At 41.2% G+C, this 18,030-nt stretch overlaps 2 protein-coding genes across 6 annotated transcripts in view; both read right to left on the reverse strand.

Moving 5' to 3' along the window:
* Positions 1-9,624, reverse strand: part of LOC111966511 (DENN domain-containing protein 2C) — a 28,322-nt gene extending 18,698 nt beyond the window's left edge. For 2 of the 3 annotated variants that reach the window (XM_023991217.2, XM_023991216.2), the window contains exon 1: positions 9,140-9,624. The gene's annotated coding sequence lies outside the window, so the exon portion shown is untranslated. Of the gene's footprint in view, positions 1-8,769; positions 8,803-9,139 lie in introns of all 3 variants that reach the window. The other variant, XM_070444482.1, reaches the window with a different exon arrangement.
* A 152-nt stretch (positions 9,625-9,776) lies between these two features.
* Positions 9,777-18,030, reverse strand: part of LOC111966512 (AMP deaminase 1) — a 35,691-nt gene continuing 27,437 nt past the window's right edge. For all 3 annotated transcript variants that reach the window (XM_070444483.1, XM_023991218.2, XM_070444484.1), the window contains 9 exons: positions 13,359-13,553; positions 12,993-13,124; positions 12,744-12,907; positions 12,357-12,483; positions 11,608-11,771; positions 11,297-11,417; positions 10,995-11,168; positions 10,658-10,768; positions 9,777-10,399 (listed from right to left, as the gene is read on the reverse strand). In XM_070444483.1, the coding sequence (XP_070300584.1) occupies positions 10,244-10,399; positions 10,658-10,768; positions 10,995-11,168; positions 11,297-11,417; positions 11,608-11,771; positions 12,357-12,483; positions 12,744-12,907; positions 12,993-13,124; positions 13,359-13,553 (1,344 nt within the window). In that variant the 3' untranslated portion in view covers positions 9,777-10,243. The remainder of the gene's footprint in view (positions 10,400-10,657; positions 10,769-10,994; positions 11,169-11,296; positions 11,418-11,607; positions 11,772-12,356; positions 12,484-12,743; positions 12,908-12,992; positions 13,125-13,358; positions 13,554-18,030) is intronic.

Here is an 18,030-nt window from a genome sequence, read left to right on the forward strand (position 1 = left end):
ATGCCACTTAACAAAGTGGAATAAGTTGTGTTACAGCCCAAATTCAAAATGGATTAAAAAATAATAATAATCTCACCCACCTACACACAATATCCCATAATGACAAAGTAAAAACATGTATTTAGAAAAGTGCAAATTTATTGAAAATCAAATACAGAAAAGCTAATTTACACCCGAGTCAAAACTTTGGAGAAGCACCTGTGGCATCGATTTCAGATTTGGAATGTCTGTATTCGCTTTGCTGGATGTGGGGATTTTCTCCCATTCTTGCTTGCATATTTTCTCAAGCTCTGTTAAATTAAATGGGGAGTGGTGGAGAACAGCAATCATCAAGTCTTTCCACAGATTTAACGGGATACAAGTCTGCATCACTTCTAATCCCCCATATATTTTTTTGCAAATATATACAGTACCGGTCAAAAAATTTCAAACACCTACTCATTCAAGGGTTCGTAGAATAATATAGATGACATCAAAACTTTGAAATAACACATATGGAATCATGTAATAACCAAAAAAAAAAGTCTTAAACAACACTAAATATATTGTATATTTGAGATTCTTCAAATAGCCACCCTTTGCCTTGATGACAGCTTTGCACACTCTTGGCATTCTCTCAACCAACTTCATGAGGTAGTCACCTGGAGTGCATTTCAATTAACAGGTGTGCCCTTCTTAAAAAGTTAATTTGTGGAATTTCGTCCTTCTTAATATGTTGGAGCCAGTCAGTTGTTATGTGACAAGGTAGTGGTGGTATACAGAAGATAGCCCTATTTGGTAAAAGACCAAGTCCATATTATGATAAGAACAGCTCAAATAAGCAAAGAGAAACGACAGTCCGTCATTACTTTAAGACATGAAGGTCAGTCAATACAGAACATTTCAAGAACTTGGAATGTTTTTTCAAGTGCAGTCGCAAAAACCGTCAAGCACCATGATGAAACTGGCTCTCATGAGAACCGCCACAGGAATGGAAGACCCAGAGTTACCTCTGCAGAGGTTAAGTTTATTAGTGTTACCAGCGTCAGAAATTGCAGCCCAAATAAATGCTTCAGAGTTCAAGTAACAGACACATGTCAACATCAACTGTTAAGAGAAGACTGTGTGAATCAGGCCTTCATGGTTGAATTGCTGCAAAGAAACCACTACTAAAGGACACCAATAAGAAGAAGAAGAGACTTGCTTGGTCCAAGAAACACGAGCAATGGACATTAGACCAGTGGAAATTTGTCCTTTGCTCTGGTCCAAATGTGAGATTTTTGGTTCCAACTGCTGTGTCTGTGAGACGCGGGGTGGGTGAATGGATGATCTCCGCATGTGTATTTCCCACCGTAAAGCATGGAGGGGGAGGTGTTATGGTGTGGGGGTGCTTTACTGGTGACACTGCTGTGATTTATTTAGAATTCAAGGCACACTTAACCAGCATGGCTACCACAGAATTCTGCAGCGATACACCATCCCATCTGGCTTGGGCTTAGTGGAACTATCATTTGTTTTTCAACAGGACAATGAACCTACACACCTCCAGGCTGTGTAAGGGCTATTTTTCCAAGAAGGAGAGGGATGGAGTGCTGCATCATCAGATGACCTGGCCTCCACAATCCCCCGACCACAACCCAATTGAGATGGTTTGGGATGAGTCGGACCACAGAGTGAAGGAAAAGCAGCCAACAAGTGCTCAGCATATGTGCGAACTCCTTCAAGACTGTAGGAAAAGCATTCCATCTGAAGCTGGTTGAGAGAATGCCAAGAGTGTTTAAAGCTGTCATCAAGGCAAAGGGTGGCTATTTGAAGAATCTCAAATATAAAATATATTTTGATTTGTTTAACACTTTTTTGTTTACTACATGATTCCATGTGTTTTGATGTCTTCACTATTATTCTACAATTTAAAAACTCTGACGAAGGCCGATACGTAAAGCTTATTAAAGAGCAGGGATACTATCAAGAGCAGTTTGCGGGTTCCTTCTTATTTCTCATCTRATTCAAATGTTACCATGTCCCTGCAAAAAAGATGTGCGAGTGCCTTTTGAATGTAGAAAGTTGTAAAATTAAAGAAAAACCCTTGAATGGGTAGGTGTTCTAAAACTTTTGACTGGTACTGAGTGAGTGAGTGAGTGAGTGAGTGAGTGAGTGAGTGAGTGAGTGAGTGAGTGAGTGAGTGAGTGAGTGAGTGTACAGTCGTGGCCAAAAGTTGAGAATGACACAAATATTAATTTTCACTAAGTCTGCTGCCTTAGTTTGTATGATGCCAATTTGCATATACTCCAGAATGTTAGGAAGAGTGATCAGATGAATTGCAATTAATTGCAAAGTCCCTCTTTGCCATGCAAATTAACTGAATCCCCCCAAAACATTTCCACTGCATTTCAGCCCTGCCACAAAAGGACCAGCTGACATGTCAGTGATTCTCTTGTTAACACAGGTGTGAGTGTTGACGAGGACAAGGCTGGAGATCACTCTGAGTTCGAATAACAGACTGGAAGCTTCAAAAGGAGGGTGGTGCTTGGAATCATTGTTCTTCCTCTGTCAAACATGGTTACCTGCAAGGACACATGTGCCGTTATCATTGCTTTGCACAAAAAGGGCTTCACAGGCAAGGATATTGCTGCCAGTAAGATTGCACCTAAATCAACCATTTATCGGATCATCAAGAACTTCAAGGAGAGGGGTTCAATTGTTGTGAAGAAGGCTTCAGGGCGCCCAAGAAAGTCCAGCAAGCGCCAGGACCCTCTCCTAAAGTTGATTCAGCTGCGGGATCGGGACACCACCAGTACAGAGCTTGCTCAGGAATGGCAGCAGGCAGGTGTGAGTGCATCTGCACGCACAGTGAGGCGAATACTTTTGGAGGATGGCCTGGTGTCAAGAAGGGCAGCAAAGAAGCCACTTCTCTCCAGGAAAAACAGGGACAGACTGATATTCTGCAAAAGGTACCGAGATTTGGGACTGCTGAGGACTGGGGTAAAGTCATTTTCTCTGATGAATCCCCTTTCCGATTGTTTGTGGCATCCGGAAAAAACTTGTCCGGAGAAGACAAGGTGAGCGCTACCATCAGTCCTGTGTCATGCCAACAGTAAAGCATCCTGAGACCATTCATGTGTGGGGTTGCTTCTCAGCCAAGGGAGTGGGCTCACTCACAATTTTGCCAAAGAACACAGCCATGAATAAAGAATGGTACCAACACATTCTCCTAGAGCAACTACTCCCAACCATCCAGGAACAGTTTGGTGACGAACAATGCCTTTTCCAGCATGATGGACACCTTGCCATAGGGCAAAAGTGATAACTAAGTGGCTTGGGGAACAGAACATCAATATTTTGGGTCCATGGCCAGGAAACTCCCCAGACCTTAATCCCATTGAGAACTTGTGGTCAATCCTCAAGGAGGCGGGTGGACAAACAAAAACCCACAAATTCTGACAAACTCCAAGCATTGATTATACAAGAATGGGATGCCATCAGTCAGGATGTGGCCCAGAAGTTAATTCACAGCATGCCAGGGCAGATTGCAGAGGTCTTGAAAAAGAAGGGTCAACACTGCAAATATTGACTCTTTGCATCAAATTCATGTAATTGTCAATAAAAGCCTTTGACACTTATGAAATGCTTGTAATTATACTTCASTATTCCATAGTAACATCTGACAAAAATATCTAAAGACACTGAAGCAGCAAACTTTGTGGAAATTAATGTGTCATTCTCAAAACATTTGGCCATGACTGTATGTATGTAGAGTTGAAGTCAGAAGTTTACATACACTTAGGTTGGAGTCATTAACTCGTTTTTCAACCACTCAACAAATTTCTTGTTAACAAACTAGTTTTGGCAAGTCGGTTAGGACATCTACTTTGAGCAAGACACAAGTAATTCTTCCAACAATTGTTTACAGACAGATTACTTGACTGTATCACAATTCCAGTGGGTCAGATATTTACATACACTAAGTTGACTGTTCTTTAAACAGCTTGAGAAAATTCTAGAAAATTATGTCATGGCTTTAGAAGCTTCTTTTAGGCTAATAGACATAATTTGAGTCAATTGGAGGTGTACCTGTGGATGTATTTCAAGGCCTACCTTCAAACTCAGTGCCTGTTTGCTTGAAATACATCCACAGGTACACCTGCAATTGACTCAAATGATGTCAAATAGCCTAACAGAAGCTTCTAAAGCCATGACATCATTTTCTGGAATGTTCTCAAGCTGTTTAAAGGCACAGTCAAAAGAAATCAGCCAAGACCTCAGAAAAAATATTGTAGACCTCCACAAGTCTGCTTCATCCTTGGGAGCAATTTCCGAACGCCTGGAGGTACCACGTTCATCTGTACAACCAATAGTACGCAAGTATAAACACCATGGGACCACGCAGCCATCATACCGCTCAGGAAGGAGATGTGTTCTGTCTCCTAAAGATGAACGTATTTTGGTGCAAAAAGTGCAAATCAATCCCAGAACAGCAGCAAAGGACCTTGTGAAGATGCTGGAGGAAACAGGTACAAAAGTATATATATCCACAGTAAAACGAGTCCTATATCAACATAACCTGAAAGTCCGCTCAGCAGGAAAAAGCCACTGCTCCAAAACCGCCATAAAAAAAAGCCAACTATGGTTTGCAACTGCACATGGGGACAAAGATCATACTTTTTGGAGAAATGTCCTCTGGTCTGATGAAACAAAAATAGAACTGTTTGGCCATAATGACCATCATTATGTTTGGAGTAAAAAGGGGGAGGCTTGCAAGCCGAAGAACACGGGGGTGGTAGCATCATGTTGTGTGGGTGCTTTGCTGCAGGAGGGACTGGTGCACTTCACAAAATAGATGGCATCATGAGGCAGTAAATTATGTGGATATATTAAAGCAACATCTCAAGACATCAGTCAGGAAGTTAAAGCTTGGGTCTCGCAAATGGGTCTTCCAAATGGACAATGAATCCAAGCATACTTCCAAAGTTGTGGCAAAATGGCTTAAGGACAACAAAGTCAAGGTATTGGAGTGGCCATCACAAAGCCCTGACCTCAATCCTATAGAAAATTTGTGGGCAGAACTGAAAAAGCGTGTGTGAGCAAGGAGGCCTACAAACCTGACTCAGTTACACCAGCTCTGTCAGGAGGAATGAGCCAAAATTCCTCCAACTTATTGTGGGAAGCTTGTGGAAGGCTACCCGAAACGTTTAACCCAAGTTAAACAATTTAAAGGCAATGCTACCAAATACTAATTGAGTGTATGTAAACTTCTGACCCACTGGGAATGTGATGAAATAAATAAAAGCTGAAATAAATCATTCTCTAATATTATTCTGACATTTCAGATTCTTAAAATAAAGTGGTGATCCTAACTGACCTAAGACAGGGAATTTTTACTAGGATTAAATGTCAGGAATTGTGAAAAACTGAGTTTCAATGTATGTAAACTTCCGACTTCAACTGTATGTATGTACACTGCTCAAAAAAATAAAGGGAACACTTAAACAACACAATGTAACTCCAAGTCAATCACACTTCTGTGAAATCAAACTGTCCACTTAGGAAGCAACACTGATTGACAATAAATTTCACATGCTGTTGTGCAAATGGAATAGACAAAAGGTGGAAATTATAGGCAATTAGCAAGACACCCCCAATAAAGGAGTGATTCTGCAGGTGGTGACCACAGACCACTTCTCAGTTCCTATGCTTCCTGGCTGATGTTTTGGTCACTTTTGAATGCTGGCGGTGCTCTCACTCTAATGGTAGCATGAGACGGAGTCTACAACCCACACAAGTGGCTCAGGTAGTGCAGCTCATCCAGGATGGCACATCAATGCGAGCTGTGGCAAGAAGGTTTGCTGTGTCTGTCAGCGTAGTGTCCAGAGCATGGAGGCGCTACCAGGAGACAGGCCAGTACATCAGGAGACGTGGAGGAGGCCGTAGGAGGGCAACAACCCAGCAGCAGGACCGCTACCTCCGCCTTTGAGCAGGAGGAGCACTGCCAGAGCCCTGCAAAATGACCTCCAGCAGGCCACTGTGATATGACTAAAGAGTTAATGAGGGTGGCTTTTCCACAAATAGACATAGACAGGTATTTTCCATTCCATGGTAGCAAAACGTATCTATTTATTCTAAATTTCTATAAAAATGTATTGAGTGAGATCATTTCTTTCTTTCGGTATATGTATACCGAGTATGTCCACATCCCCATCAGACCATTTTATTGGTAAACTACACGGTAATGTAAAAGTATTTTTTTGTGATCCAAAATATAGAAGGTGATGGAGTCTGTTTGTGATCCGTAATATAGTAAGTACACATCATAATTTGGTTTTAATCCAGAGAGGTTAGAAAAAGTATCTAGATCCTCTATGAGGCTGTGGAGTGATTCTAATTTTGGATTGAAAAGAAAACATGAATCATCAGCGTACAATGACACCTTTGTTTTTAAGCCCTGGATTTCTAATCGCTTAATATATTATTGTTGGATCTGATTTTAACAGCCAACATCTCGATGGCAATAATAAATAGATATGCCAATAGTGGACAACCTTGTTTTACTCCTCTTGACAGTATAAAACTTTCTGCGATGTACTTCTTGCCCGGTTGCTCAGTTTGGTCGGACAGCCAGCTCTTGGCAGAGTCTAGGTAGTTCCATATTTTCTCAATTTCCCAATGATGAAGACCACTGTGCTCTTGGAAACTTTCAACACTCTAGAAATTGTTCTATACCCTTCCCCAGATATATTCCTCATCACAATTCTCTCTCTGTGATCTACAGACAGTTCATTGGACTTCATGGTATAGTTTCTGCTCCAACATGCACTTTTAACTGTATAGACAGGTGTGTTTCTTTCTAAACCATGTCCAAACAATTGAATTGGCCACAGGTGGAATCCATTCAAGTTGTAGCAACATCTCAAGGATGATCAAATAAAATTGGATGCACTTGAGCTCAATTTGGAGTATAATAGCAAAGGGCTGAGAATACTTGTGTAAATTACATTTCTGTATTTCCTTTTCAATACATTTGCAACAATTTCTAAAAACATGTTTTCACATTGTCATTATGGGGGTAGTGTGTGTAGATGGGTGGGTGAAAAAAATATATTTAATCCATTTTGAATTCAGGCTGTAACGCAACAAAATGTGGAATAAGTCAAGGGGTATGAATACTTTCTGAAGGCACTGTATCTTTCAACAGCACACTCCTGAGGCAGTGGAAGGCGTACGGGATGTGTTTGGCCAGAGGAAGCTGGAGAGGATAGGCTCCTGTCAAGGTCAGTAGCCAAAAATAAAACCGGGAGGAGAAAATAAGACAACGGCAGGAACAAGGCACAGGAGCTTTGTGCAGCCAGAGTGAAGTCTGCTTCCCCCCCCCAGCATATTTGGCTATCCCCCTGTCCCATCCTTAACCACAGCTGTCCCATTACAGAACACCATGATAGATTAAAACATTAAATCTAATTTACTCTCATCTCAAAAAGTCTCTTTCTGTAGATCAGGAAAAATGCCAGGATGGGTATTCCAAGTATTTTTTATCTTGACTTCAGAATGCCTAGGCCTACGCGCCATAAACATTAACTGAAGATTGGAGCACTGATGCATTCACATGCACAAACAATTAAGATAAATTATGAAGGATTCCAGTAAATCCACATCACAGCCACAGTGATGTCTTATTACTGGAAAATATATTCTATATGGCCGTAAACTCTTAGCTAAATTAATTAATTTAGGCCTAGTAGATTATTTTATAGGAACAGACTATTGAAACATTGACATTCTGAGTCCCTCACAGTGAATTAATGCATTTAGCTTGCGCTAAAACTACAACTGAACAGTTTGGCATGCAATACTGATATTTATGATATTGCACAGCCCCCTCATTGTATGCACCATCCAAACTGTATGGAGAGGCCCAAGTCCTTATGTGAAATCTTGCCTAAATATATTAAAACTCCTGTTCCTGCTTCCTTTACTGTACTCTGTTTGCTGGAACCAAAGCACTTAGACACGATGCACATCACATTGAAAGCATTTAGAAAAGGGAGACATGGTGAAATTGCAGTGATGCTCATGATAATAATGATTCTATGTGCTGCATTCCAGCTAGGAGGGTGCAGGGGAATACATTTAACCAGAGACAGGTCAGTCAGGCTCCACAAATGACGCTTTTGTTTGGTTTGACCTAAATCCAATGTACATAGTGGAATCTCATAGCCAGGACCCATCCTACACTTTAAACTGTCACTTATCACTCTGACCCACTTGCTTTATTTGTGTGTGTTATGCAGGAAGGCCTAGTCTGTGTTTCCTGAGACTAAGAAACAAAGGATCAGCAGACTGTCCATAATTACGGTTTGGGAGACTTGCACCCATTTAGAAGCTTTGGTTTCAGTATTGTTTACCAGCTATAATTAGATTTGCAGTTACACAGATATCAACCTCTTGGTTTTTCCCCCATTCAAAAGGAGTCTGGGGGGTTTGAACCATCATGAAGGATGGACATTTTGTCATTCCAGGGTACCTTTAAAATTTGCAGTGGAACTCGAACAACAATGTTACTCCAGTAGAATCCAAACAGGGATCATCAAGACCCAAATAACCCGTCATCACTTACCAACATAAATTATACCTAATTGCACCTTCAAAACAACCATAAACCGCCCTCGTCAAGAATTGCTGCATGATAAAACTTGCCCTAGGTGGAGTACAAAAGAAGGGGTAAGGAGTGATGGGTTGTTTCAGTAAACAGTCAATGCAATTTATATTAGGTCATGTGGAATGTATTTTAATTCTTACACTGTTGCTGATCTCACCCCTGCCACAATGTATCTGTAAATATACGAAGAGATTAACTGTCCTGTTTACATCCAATTAAGATTAACCTAATCAACAGATGTAATTAAATTTGAGTAGTAGGCTAGATTAACTCAACAAATAAATAATGCCATGCACGACGAGGTTAGAACATTCAATTAAACCAGCAGATTCATGTTAAATTCATCGATTGTGACATCAATGCAACACGTTAACAAGTTACTGATAACTTGTAGCTAAATCAGTCAATTGGATGTGAGACCAGACACCGTGGGACACCAACCAAAATGCCTAATCTCAGACAAATTATTTGTTTTTAATCCATTGAATCGTAGCGATATGTATTACCCACCTCCAATTGGTTTCTCTCGAGGTCGCTTGCAGCAATCCCAACTTCTTTAATAGCAATAAGTATCGTAAACGGCAAATTAGACCTGTTCCCTGTTTGTAGTGGTTGGTTTTAGACATCAATATTAGCTATAATCTTCGTCCTAGTTGACTCAGAAGTGTTTCTCGCAGTAGGAAATCACGACGAATTCCAAATCGGGCGTTCCATTGCACTAGTTAGTTGCCACACATTCCCCTTTAGCTGATTAGCCGCTAAAGCTAGCTGTAGCTAGCTATCACCAACATGTCTTCTTTTAAGAGCAAAAACGTCTATTTACTTCCAACTACCGTTCACCAGTCTTGGACAGTAAGGAATAACATTAAGCAGGAACCGAGATATTAGCTAGTGGTACAACTCGAAGCAAGTGAGAAACTTTTCAGGGGGCTCCATATTAATCATGTGAGCTAAGAGGCGTCGTCAACTCCTGCTGTCTCATCCAACGAATGGATGTCTTGATTTGTAGGAGAAGGCCAATTGACATAATTACAGGACGATGTCATTTGCATCCACTCAGAAATCAGGGCAAGCGCATACATTTCAGCAAATCAATTCTGTCGTGGTTTGGTTTGACAAAAAATATTAATACAGAAATGAAATGATATTTGTTTTAACATTTATTACTTTCAAATCATTCTTGCAATTGAGTCCCCCACAATATGACACATCTAGAAAGAGTAATTGTTTTCACACATTCATAAACAAGTACAAGGCCAGTGAAACCAATCAAATGAAAAGATAGAATACAACAGACACAAACAGGATTATCATTATAGGTCTGTGCAAACTGGTATTCTTGTGATGTCCCTACCCCTTTAAAGTTGAAATGTGTAAGGGTTATGGTTAAGGAAGTCCCAAAGATCCCGGATAGCACTGACCAATCACTATATGCAAACTGTGTTAAATTGATATTAGTTGCACACAGCCACCAGATGATGGCTGGTGGCTGTATTCTAATAAATAGATTATGTGGTTTGCCATGGAGGGAACGCCAGTACACAAGAAGGTTGTCTTAAATAATCGGTACATTTAGCAGGGGCCATCACCATAAAACATAACATCTCAGATTGTTCACTCAGTCTTCAGACCCTCCTTAATAAGGTTGAGCTCATAGCAAAGTGTCTCGTAACGATAGGCCATACGGATCTGGGCGACATTGGTCTTGCGTATGTCATTGCCCTCAGGGCCCTCCTTCAGATAGTCGGAACCAAGGAAGTGAGTCTTCTCCTGTAGAAAGAAACCAAGGCAACACGTTTTGGTGCTGAAGATGTTATGATGGCAATTAGACATGGCAGTCTATTTACAGTGCTGTCATCCAACTAGTCTATACTATGATTGAACTCATACTTTAATGTAGATTGTAAAGTAACAAAATATGTCTTTGTGTAAAATAATAATGGTTCAGGTCTTACAAAGTGTGGCTAAATTGTGAGTCTATGAGGTAGTATATTGTCTATCCTGTTTGTCGTCTATTGTGTTGTTTACCTCATCAGACAAGCCGCTCTGCAGCACACTGTTCCTGGAGATCTCACACATGTCACAGGTGCTGAGCTTGAACACCTGGGCTGCAATGGCATACTCCTCCATCAGGGGCTCCTGAGGACACACAGTCAGAGCAGAGTAAGCTTGGCATCTCAATTACTCTCTATAACTGATTTAGGATCAGCTTAAAAATCAGCCGTTACCATTTTGAACTGAATGGAACCTTGGGCCAGTTGATTGGCGCATAATGCACCAACAATAACCAAGAGCGCACCAAAACAGGTAAATATCTTTCTACATAACACACAGACTGCCAGACGGGCTCCCAGTCTGGCCTCACCCTGGTGTAGTGGAACTGCATGGGGTCATCCGTGGACAGGGAGACGATCAGGCCCTTCTTGAGGAACTCCAGAAGAGGACTCTTGGCATACTCCAGGAAGAGACTGTTGTTGCTGAGTGGAGACATGGCAATGGGAATCTGGGCCAGGAAGTAGAGGTACTGCAACACAGGGCTCTGTTGAGTGGGAGGGTTAGATGCAAATGTCAACATTAGGACCACAGGAGTTAGTTGTGTAATGTGTTTAGGTTTTGATAGTTATCAAAGAAACAGAGGAGACCATTTTGTTTGGAGAGGCTACGGACCTTCTTGAGATTGAGGCCGTGAGAGATGTTGTCAGCTGTCATGAAGGAGGCCAGCAGATGGGTGACGGCTCCAGCCTCTCCACAGTGGGGCCTGAACTGGAAGGTGTTCATTCCCCTAGCCCTAGAATGCAAACAAAAACACAAAACAAACAATGATATGAGTGTATCATGTTTGAATTTTCCTTTTCATGCAACAATTTCTTGAAGGACATGTGGATTCCCACTGAGCACAGATGTCAATTCAACGTCTATTCCATGTTGGTTCAACCATTGTGTGCCCAGTGGGTTGTGATTTGACATGCGATACTCACTTGCGGAGCTGGTTGATCATAGTGATGTTGGCATACATGTAGTAGATGTAGTAAGTATAGGAGGGGTTCTTGGCAATGTTCCACTCCTCTGGTTTGGGGCTCTTGGTGCAGAACATGTGACCACTGTGCTTGGACTCGTCATCCACACTGTCGAAACCTGTCACCTACAGAGCAGAGGAAGATGGAGAATGAAGAGATTGCCTTGCTATTCAAATTATTTTCTTCATATATCATACCAAACTATTATTWTTTTTTTTTAAGTGATTGAAAATGTAAAAAACACATTTTAAAACTCAAATTCCTACCTTCTGATAACATTTCCATCAAGGCTGGAGAACAATCATGAATTAGGACATTTGAGTGAACTACTCCTGGTTGCTAAAATTCGAATAGTTTGCCTAATTTCAGTTTGTGTGACAAAACAAGCAAGTATAGTGTAGAGAATCATTGTAACATCTAAAACGCTGTGAAATATATTTTCCATAACCAAAAATATTGTACTTTCAGGTTGAAGCTGATTTACAAAACCGAAGGCAAAAGACGCAAAAAACAAAACTTGAGAAAGGTAAGCGCAGAAATAGTGCACATAGAACATACCTACCACTTCTTAGACTTGCTTTAAATGAGAATGACAGATCTACAACACACATTTCTATGTGAATTTGGTCAGGATGCACAAAAAGTTGCATATTGCAGCTTTAAAATGTAAAACTCCTTCATCCCTGGTTCCTCATGCCAGTCTCACTCACATGCTTGAGGAAGATGCTGAGCTCAGGGTTGGCGTGGGGTTCGATGGTGGCCTGGAAAACAGGCAGGAAGATGTTCTCCAGCATCTTTCCAAAGTGGGGCACGAAGTTCCTGCCTCTGAAGATGTCACTGAGGTGGAAGTACAGAGAATGAGCAGTTAGTAGTTTACAAACATGAGATGCCATGGTAATAAACATGTTCTTCAGACCTTATTCTAAATGTACAAATTTCATTATTTAGAGAGCCATTTAAAAAATATATTGTTTGTTTTTACTTGGAGGGCCAAGTACCCCTAAAAGAGTAGAATTTTATACTGAGTTTGCCAAACTTGCCAAAGGGTGCAAAAAGGGTAGAGCACATTCACTGAAGAACAGAGAGATACAACTTACTAGATCCTGGGCACTTGAATCATCCACTTGAGTTGAGGGGAGAAGACTCTGTGCATGTTGAACCAGCTTGAGAGCTTGGTCCACTCATTAGGGTTGCAGCCATAGATGGACAGACGGGGCTCTGCGTATTGGTACCTGGCATCCTCCAGATCAGAGGCCACTTCCTGGGTGCGAAAAATATAGAATCAGCTGGTTGTAATCAAGCGATGTTTACAAAAGGGAACTAACTAAGCCATAGCTGAGTCTAACCTTAATGATCCTGGCGAAGTACTCTCCATCGATGTGGTTCTCTGTCTTCATGTACAGGTCACGCAGCTCGCTAGCTCCCACAGGGTTGTACTTAGCATTGAACTTGTCAAAACGCTGAAAGGTTTGTCTGCCCTTAAGACATGAGCGAGAGAGAAGCACGTAAGACCAAGGAGTGTTCACATTGGAAAAAGTTTCAAAATATCAAAGATGCATAGTTTCACCGTATGCAGCTTACTATGTAACCTTTCAACGGCTTCTGCCAAGAGGTCTGGACCTTTGACACAGGAGGTAGGAGCGCACTTGCCCTGTGGTCACAGGACTGCTTTTCCCCCTTTGATCGCTAAACTAGCTAACAGTATGACTCACAGCGTGCACATCCAGGGAATCGACAGTGAGGTCATAGGGGTGCAGCTTGAGGTTGGCGAACAGCTCCTTCATGGTCACATCTTTGCCCTTGATGTTTTGCACTACACGGTCAGCGTCCACCTGGTAAGACTTCTTGATGAAGCGCAGGAGGTGCTTCTGGTTCATGCAGGCAGCAGCATGGATGTGGGTGTCGACCTACAACAGCACACAGGAGTTGTGAGAAAAAATGTATATGAGTTACTACCCACTAAGCATTTACCATCAGCGACGTCTTTTGGATGTCTTTTTTTGGTGCAGTCCGGACCGGCCTTGATTTCAACGTCCAAGGACAGTTATTTTTGGTCCAGACCAGACAAAGCATGAACCAATCATAGCCATCTATGTTTGGTTCAGATTTTGTCCAGTCTGGACTGGCCCTGATTTCAATATCTACACAGGTCCAGTCCTGACAGGCCTATATTTGGCCCAAACATAGATATCTATAATTAGATGTGCTTGCTGAAGCCAAGCACAACTCTAGATTTCTTACAGTCTTATTATTATTATTTGATTTATTTGAGTCACTCTAGCGCTTAAACGTTTTAAGTTGTTAACACAAAACCAACTTCCAAATGTGTACACTGTCCCAATTTATATTGCTTGAGAAAATATTTTTGACAGCATTTATACTTTTTGTACTACAATAATATTTAAATGAGCTCCCAATGCAATTCAATGGCAGAAAGGGGCCATAAACTTCAATGGTAAAAAAAATGATCTAGCATTCTACACTTATCTCCTCTTTCAACATTTAAGTTAAACACCAAACCAACGTTGAGATTTTCAGACTGACCCTACTTAGATTGCTTATATACAGATTTTTGATACTATGTATACTTTTTGAATTATAATGATTTAAAATGTGCAATATTTACAATAGTCAATGTAGACCATGAGAGATAAATATAGTGCCTTCAGAAAGTATTCATACCCCTTGACTTATTCCACATTTTGTTATGTTACAGCCTGAATTCAAAAAATTTAGATTTTTTTTTAGACCCATCTACACACAATACCCCATAATGACCATGTTTTTAGAAATGTTAGCACATTTATTGGAAAAGAAATCACATTTACTGAAAGGAAATCACATTTACGTAAGTATTCACACCCCTTTGTATATGACACTCCAATTTTCATTGATCGTCCTTGAGATGTCACTACAACTTGATTGGAGTCCACCTGTGGCAAATTCAATTGTTAGGGCATGATTTAGAAAGAAACACACCTGTCTATATAAGGTTCCACAGTTGACAGTACATGTTGGAGCAGAAACTATACAATGAAGTCCACAGAACTGTCCGTAGAGCATATATCTGGAGAAGGGTATAAAATAATTTCTATAGTGTTGAAAGTTTCCAAGAGCACAGTGGTCTTCATCATTGGGAAATTTAACAAATTTGGAACTACCCAGACTCTGCCTAGAGCTGGCCATCTGACCAAACTGAGCAACCAGGCAAGAAGGACCTTGGTCAGGGAGTAGGGCTGTGGCGGTCATGACATTTTGTCAGCCGGTGATTTTCAAGCAAATAACGGCTGCACTCACAGTAATTGACCGCTAATTAACAAACACATTTCGCATCTCCTAGCTTTCACGCATAGTCTACAAGCCACAAATGCAGACCTTTGGAACATCTACATTTTAAAAAGTATAATAAATCCATGTAATATAGCCTACACCATCACAATACATACATAATTTATTTTAGACAGGTCCAAAAAACATATGAAGAAAATGTAATCTATTTCAGAAGAACAGAATAGCATACTCTGTTGTCCTTATGTTAGGCCATGATCTGGCAATACCATATGGCTGTGGACTACACTAGTTCATTTAGCAGACAAGATTTGCTTTGAATTCTGTGGCATTTTATAGTATGAAGAATACAATTGAACATAGCTGAATAAACTAAAAGGATATTTTGTCCCAAGGATTAGAGGGAGAATTATAACAATTTAAAATGTGCAATATTTACATTAGTCAATGTAGACCATGAGAGAGAAATATAGTGCCTTCAGAAAGTATTCATACCCCTTGACTTATTCCACATTTTGTTGTTATTCCACAACCCTTTGGCACATTCTGTGTTGAGAAGTTAAAGAAACAGGTCCTCCTATTCGCTTAATTTGGAGTTACTTTTGGTCATGTAGTGTATGTGGACACCTGCTCATCGAACATCTCATTCCAAAATCATGGGCATGAATATGGATTTGGTCCCCTCTTTGCTGCTATAACAGCCTCTACTCTTCTGGGAAGGCTTTCCACTAGATGTTGGAACATTGCTGCGGGTACTTGCTTCCATTCAGCCACAAGCGCATTAGTGAGATCAGGCACTGATGTGGGGTGATTAGGCTTGGCTCGCAGTCGGCATTCCAAATAATCCCAAAGGTGTTCGATGGAGTTGAGGTCAGAGCTCTGTGCAGGCCAGTTACGTTCTTCCACACCAATCTTGACAAACCATTTCTGCATGGACCTCACTTTGTGCACGGGGGCATTGTCATGCTGATACAGGAAAGGCCTTCCCCAAACTGTTGCCACAAAGTTGCCACATTATTCCATATGTGTTAATTCATAGTTGTACAATGTAGAAAATAGTAAAAATAAAGAAAAACCCTTGAATGAGTAGATGTGTCCAAACTTCTGAATGGTACTGTACATCTGCATGTTATTTCTGGAACAGTATCTTCATAATCAAAGAGGAATACGTGAAGCAAGAATATGTCAGCTACATGAAGTAGCTAAAAGAAAACATTCAATGTAGCCAAAGATTATAGGTCCAGTAGGAAACACTTGTCAACCCTTTGATTCCTACCCTGTCACAATAACGCCTACCTGGCATTTTAATTTGTTGTCATGTCAAACTGTATTCAAAGTGCACACTATATTGCAACCATAGAATTTGAATAATTCTTCTATTTCCAGTTCACCCAAGTGTTTTGCTCTAAATCACAAGTCAAATCGCAATTGCAACATTTGGTTAAAATTAATGAAATCCCTTAGAATGTATGTGTTGCCACCCTAAGATCATGCACTACTTATAAAGCAAATGTTTTTCTTTTATTATTCAAAAACATAAAATAACGTCATACAGTCTTTTTCTTTGAACACCGTGAAACATGAAAAACAAAAACAGCCCCAGACCACAATTCCTCATCCACCAAACTTTACAGTTGGCACTATGCATTGGGGCAGGTAGCGTTCTCCTGGCATCCGCCAAACCCAGATTTGTCCATCAGTCTTCCAGATGGTGAAGTGTGATTCATCACTCCAGAGAACGCGTTTCAACTACTCCAGAGTCCAATGGCAGCGAGCTTTACACCACACCAGCCGACGCTTGGCAAGGTGATCTTAGGCTTATGTGCGCCTGCTCGGCCATGGAAACCTATTTCATGAAGCTCCCGACAAACAGTTATTGTGCTGACATTTCTCCCAGAGGCAGTTTGGAACTCGGTAATGAGTGTTGCAACCGAGGACAGACGCTTTTTACATACTACGCACTTCAGTGGTACTACGCACTTCATTCTGTGAGCTTGTGTAGCCTATCACTTCGCGGCTGAGCCGTTGTTGCTCCTAGATGTTTTCACTTCCCAATAACAGCACTTACAGTTGACCGGGGCAGCTCTAGTAGGGCCGAAATTTGACCAACTGACTTGTCGAAAAGGTGGCATCCTATGAATACAGAATGGCGCCGGAGGGGATGGCTACTGTTTTACGGGCTCCTAACCAATTGTGATATTTTGTGTGTTTTTTCACGTTTGTAACTTATTTTGTATATAATATTTCTGCCACCACACTAAGACCGCACTCAACGAGCTGTATAAGGCCATAAGCAAACAAGAAAATGTTCATCCAGCGGCGACGCTACCAGTGGCAGGGGACTTTAATGCAGGAAAACTTACATCCATTTTACCTCATTTCTACCAGCATGTAACATGTGCAATCAGAGGGGGGAAAAAATCCTAGACCACCTTTACTCCACACACAGAGACGCATACAAAGCTCTCCCTCACCCTCCATTTGGCAAATCTGACCATAATTCTGTTAAAATAATTCTGCAGAACTAAAGCAGGAAGTACCAGTGACTCGCTCAATACGGAAGTGGTCAGATGACACAGATGTTAACCTACAGGACTGTTTTGCTAGCGCAGACTAGAATATGTTCCGAGATTCATCCAATGGCATTGAGGAGTATACCACAGTCATCGGCTTCATCAATAAGTGCATCAATGACATCATCCCCACAGTGACCACAGTACATACCCCAACCAGAAACCATGGATTACAGGCAACATACGCACTGAGCTAAAGGTTTGAACTGCCGCTTTCAAGGAGTGGGACTCTAACCTGGATGCTTATAAGAAATCCCGCGAACCATCAAACAGGCAAAGCGTAAATACAGGACTAAGATTGAATCCTACTACACTGACTCTGATGCTCGTCGGATGTGGCAGGGCTTGCAAACTATTACGGACTACAAAGGGAAGCCCAACCGCGAGCTGCCCAGTAAACCTAGCCTGCCAGACGAGCTAAATTACTCCTATGAGCTCGCTTCGAAGCAAGCAACACTGAAGCATGCATGAAAGCACCTGCTGTTCCGGACGTCTGTGTGATCCTGCTCTCCGTGACCGATGT

The sequence above is a fragment of the Salvelinus sp. IW2-2015 genome, linkage group LG7, assembly GCF_002910315.2.
Source record: "Salvelinus sp. IW2-2015 linkage group LG7, ASM291031v2, whole genome shotgun sequence".
Classification (NCBI taxonomy): domain Eukaryota; kingdom Metazoa; phylum Chordata; class Actinopteri; order Salmoniformes; family Salmonidae; genus Salvelinus; species Salvelinus sp. IW2-2015.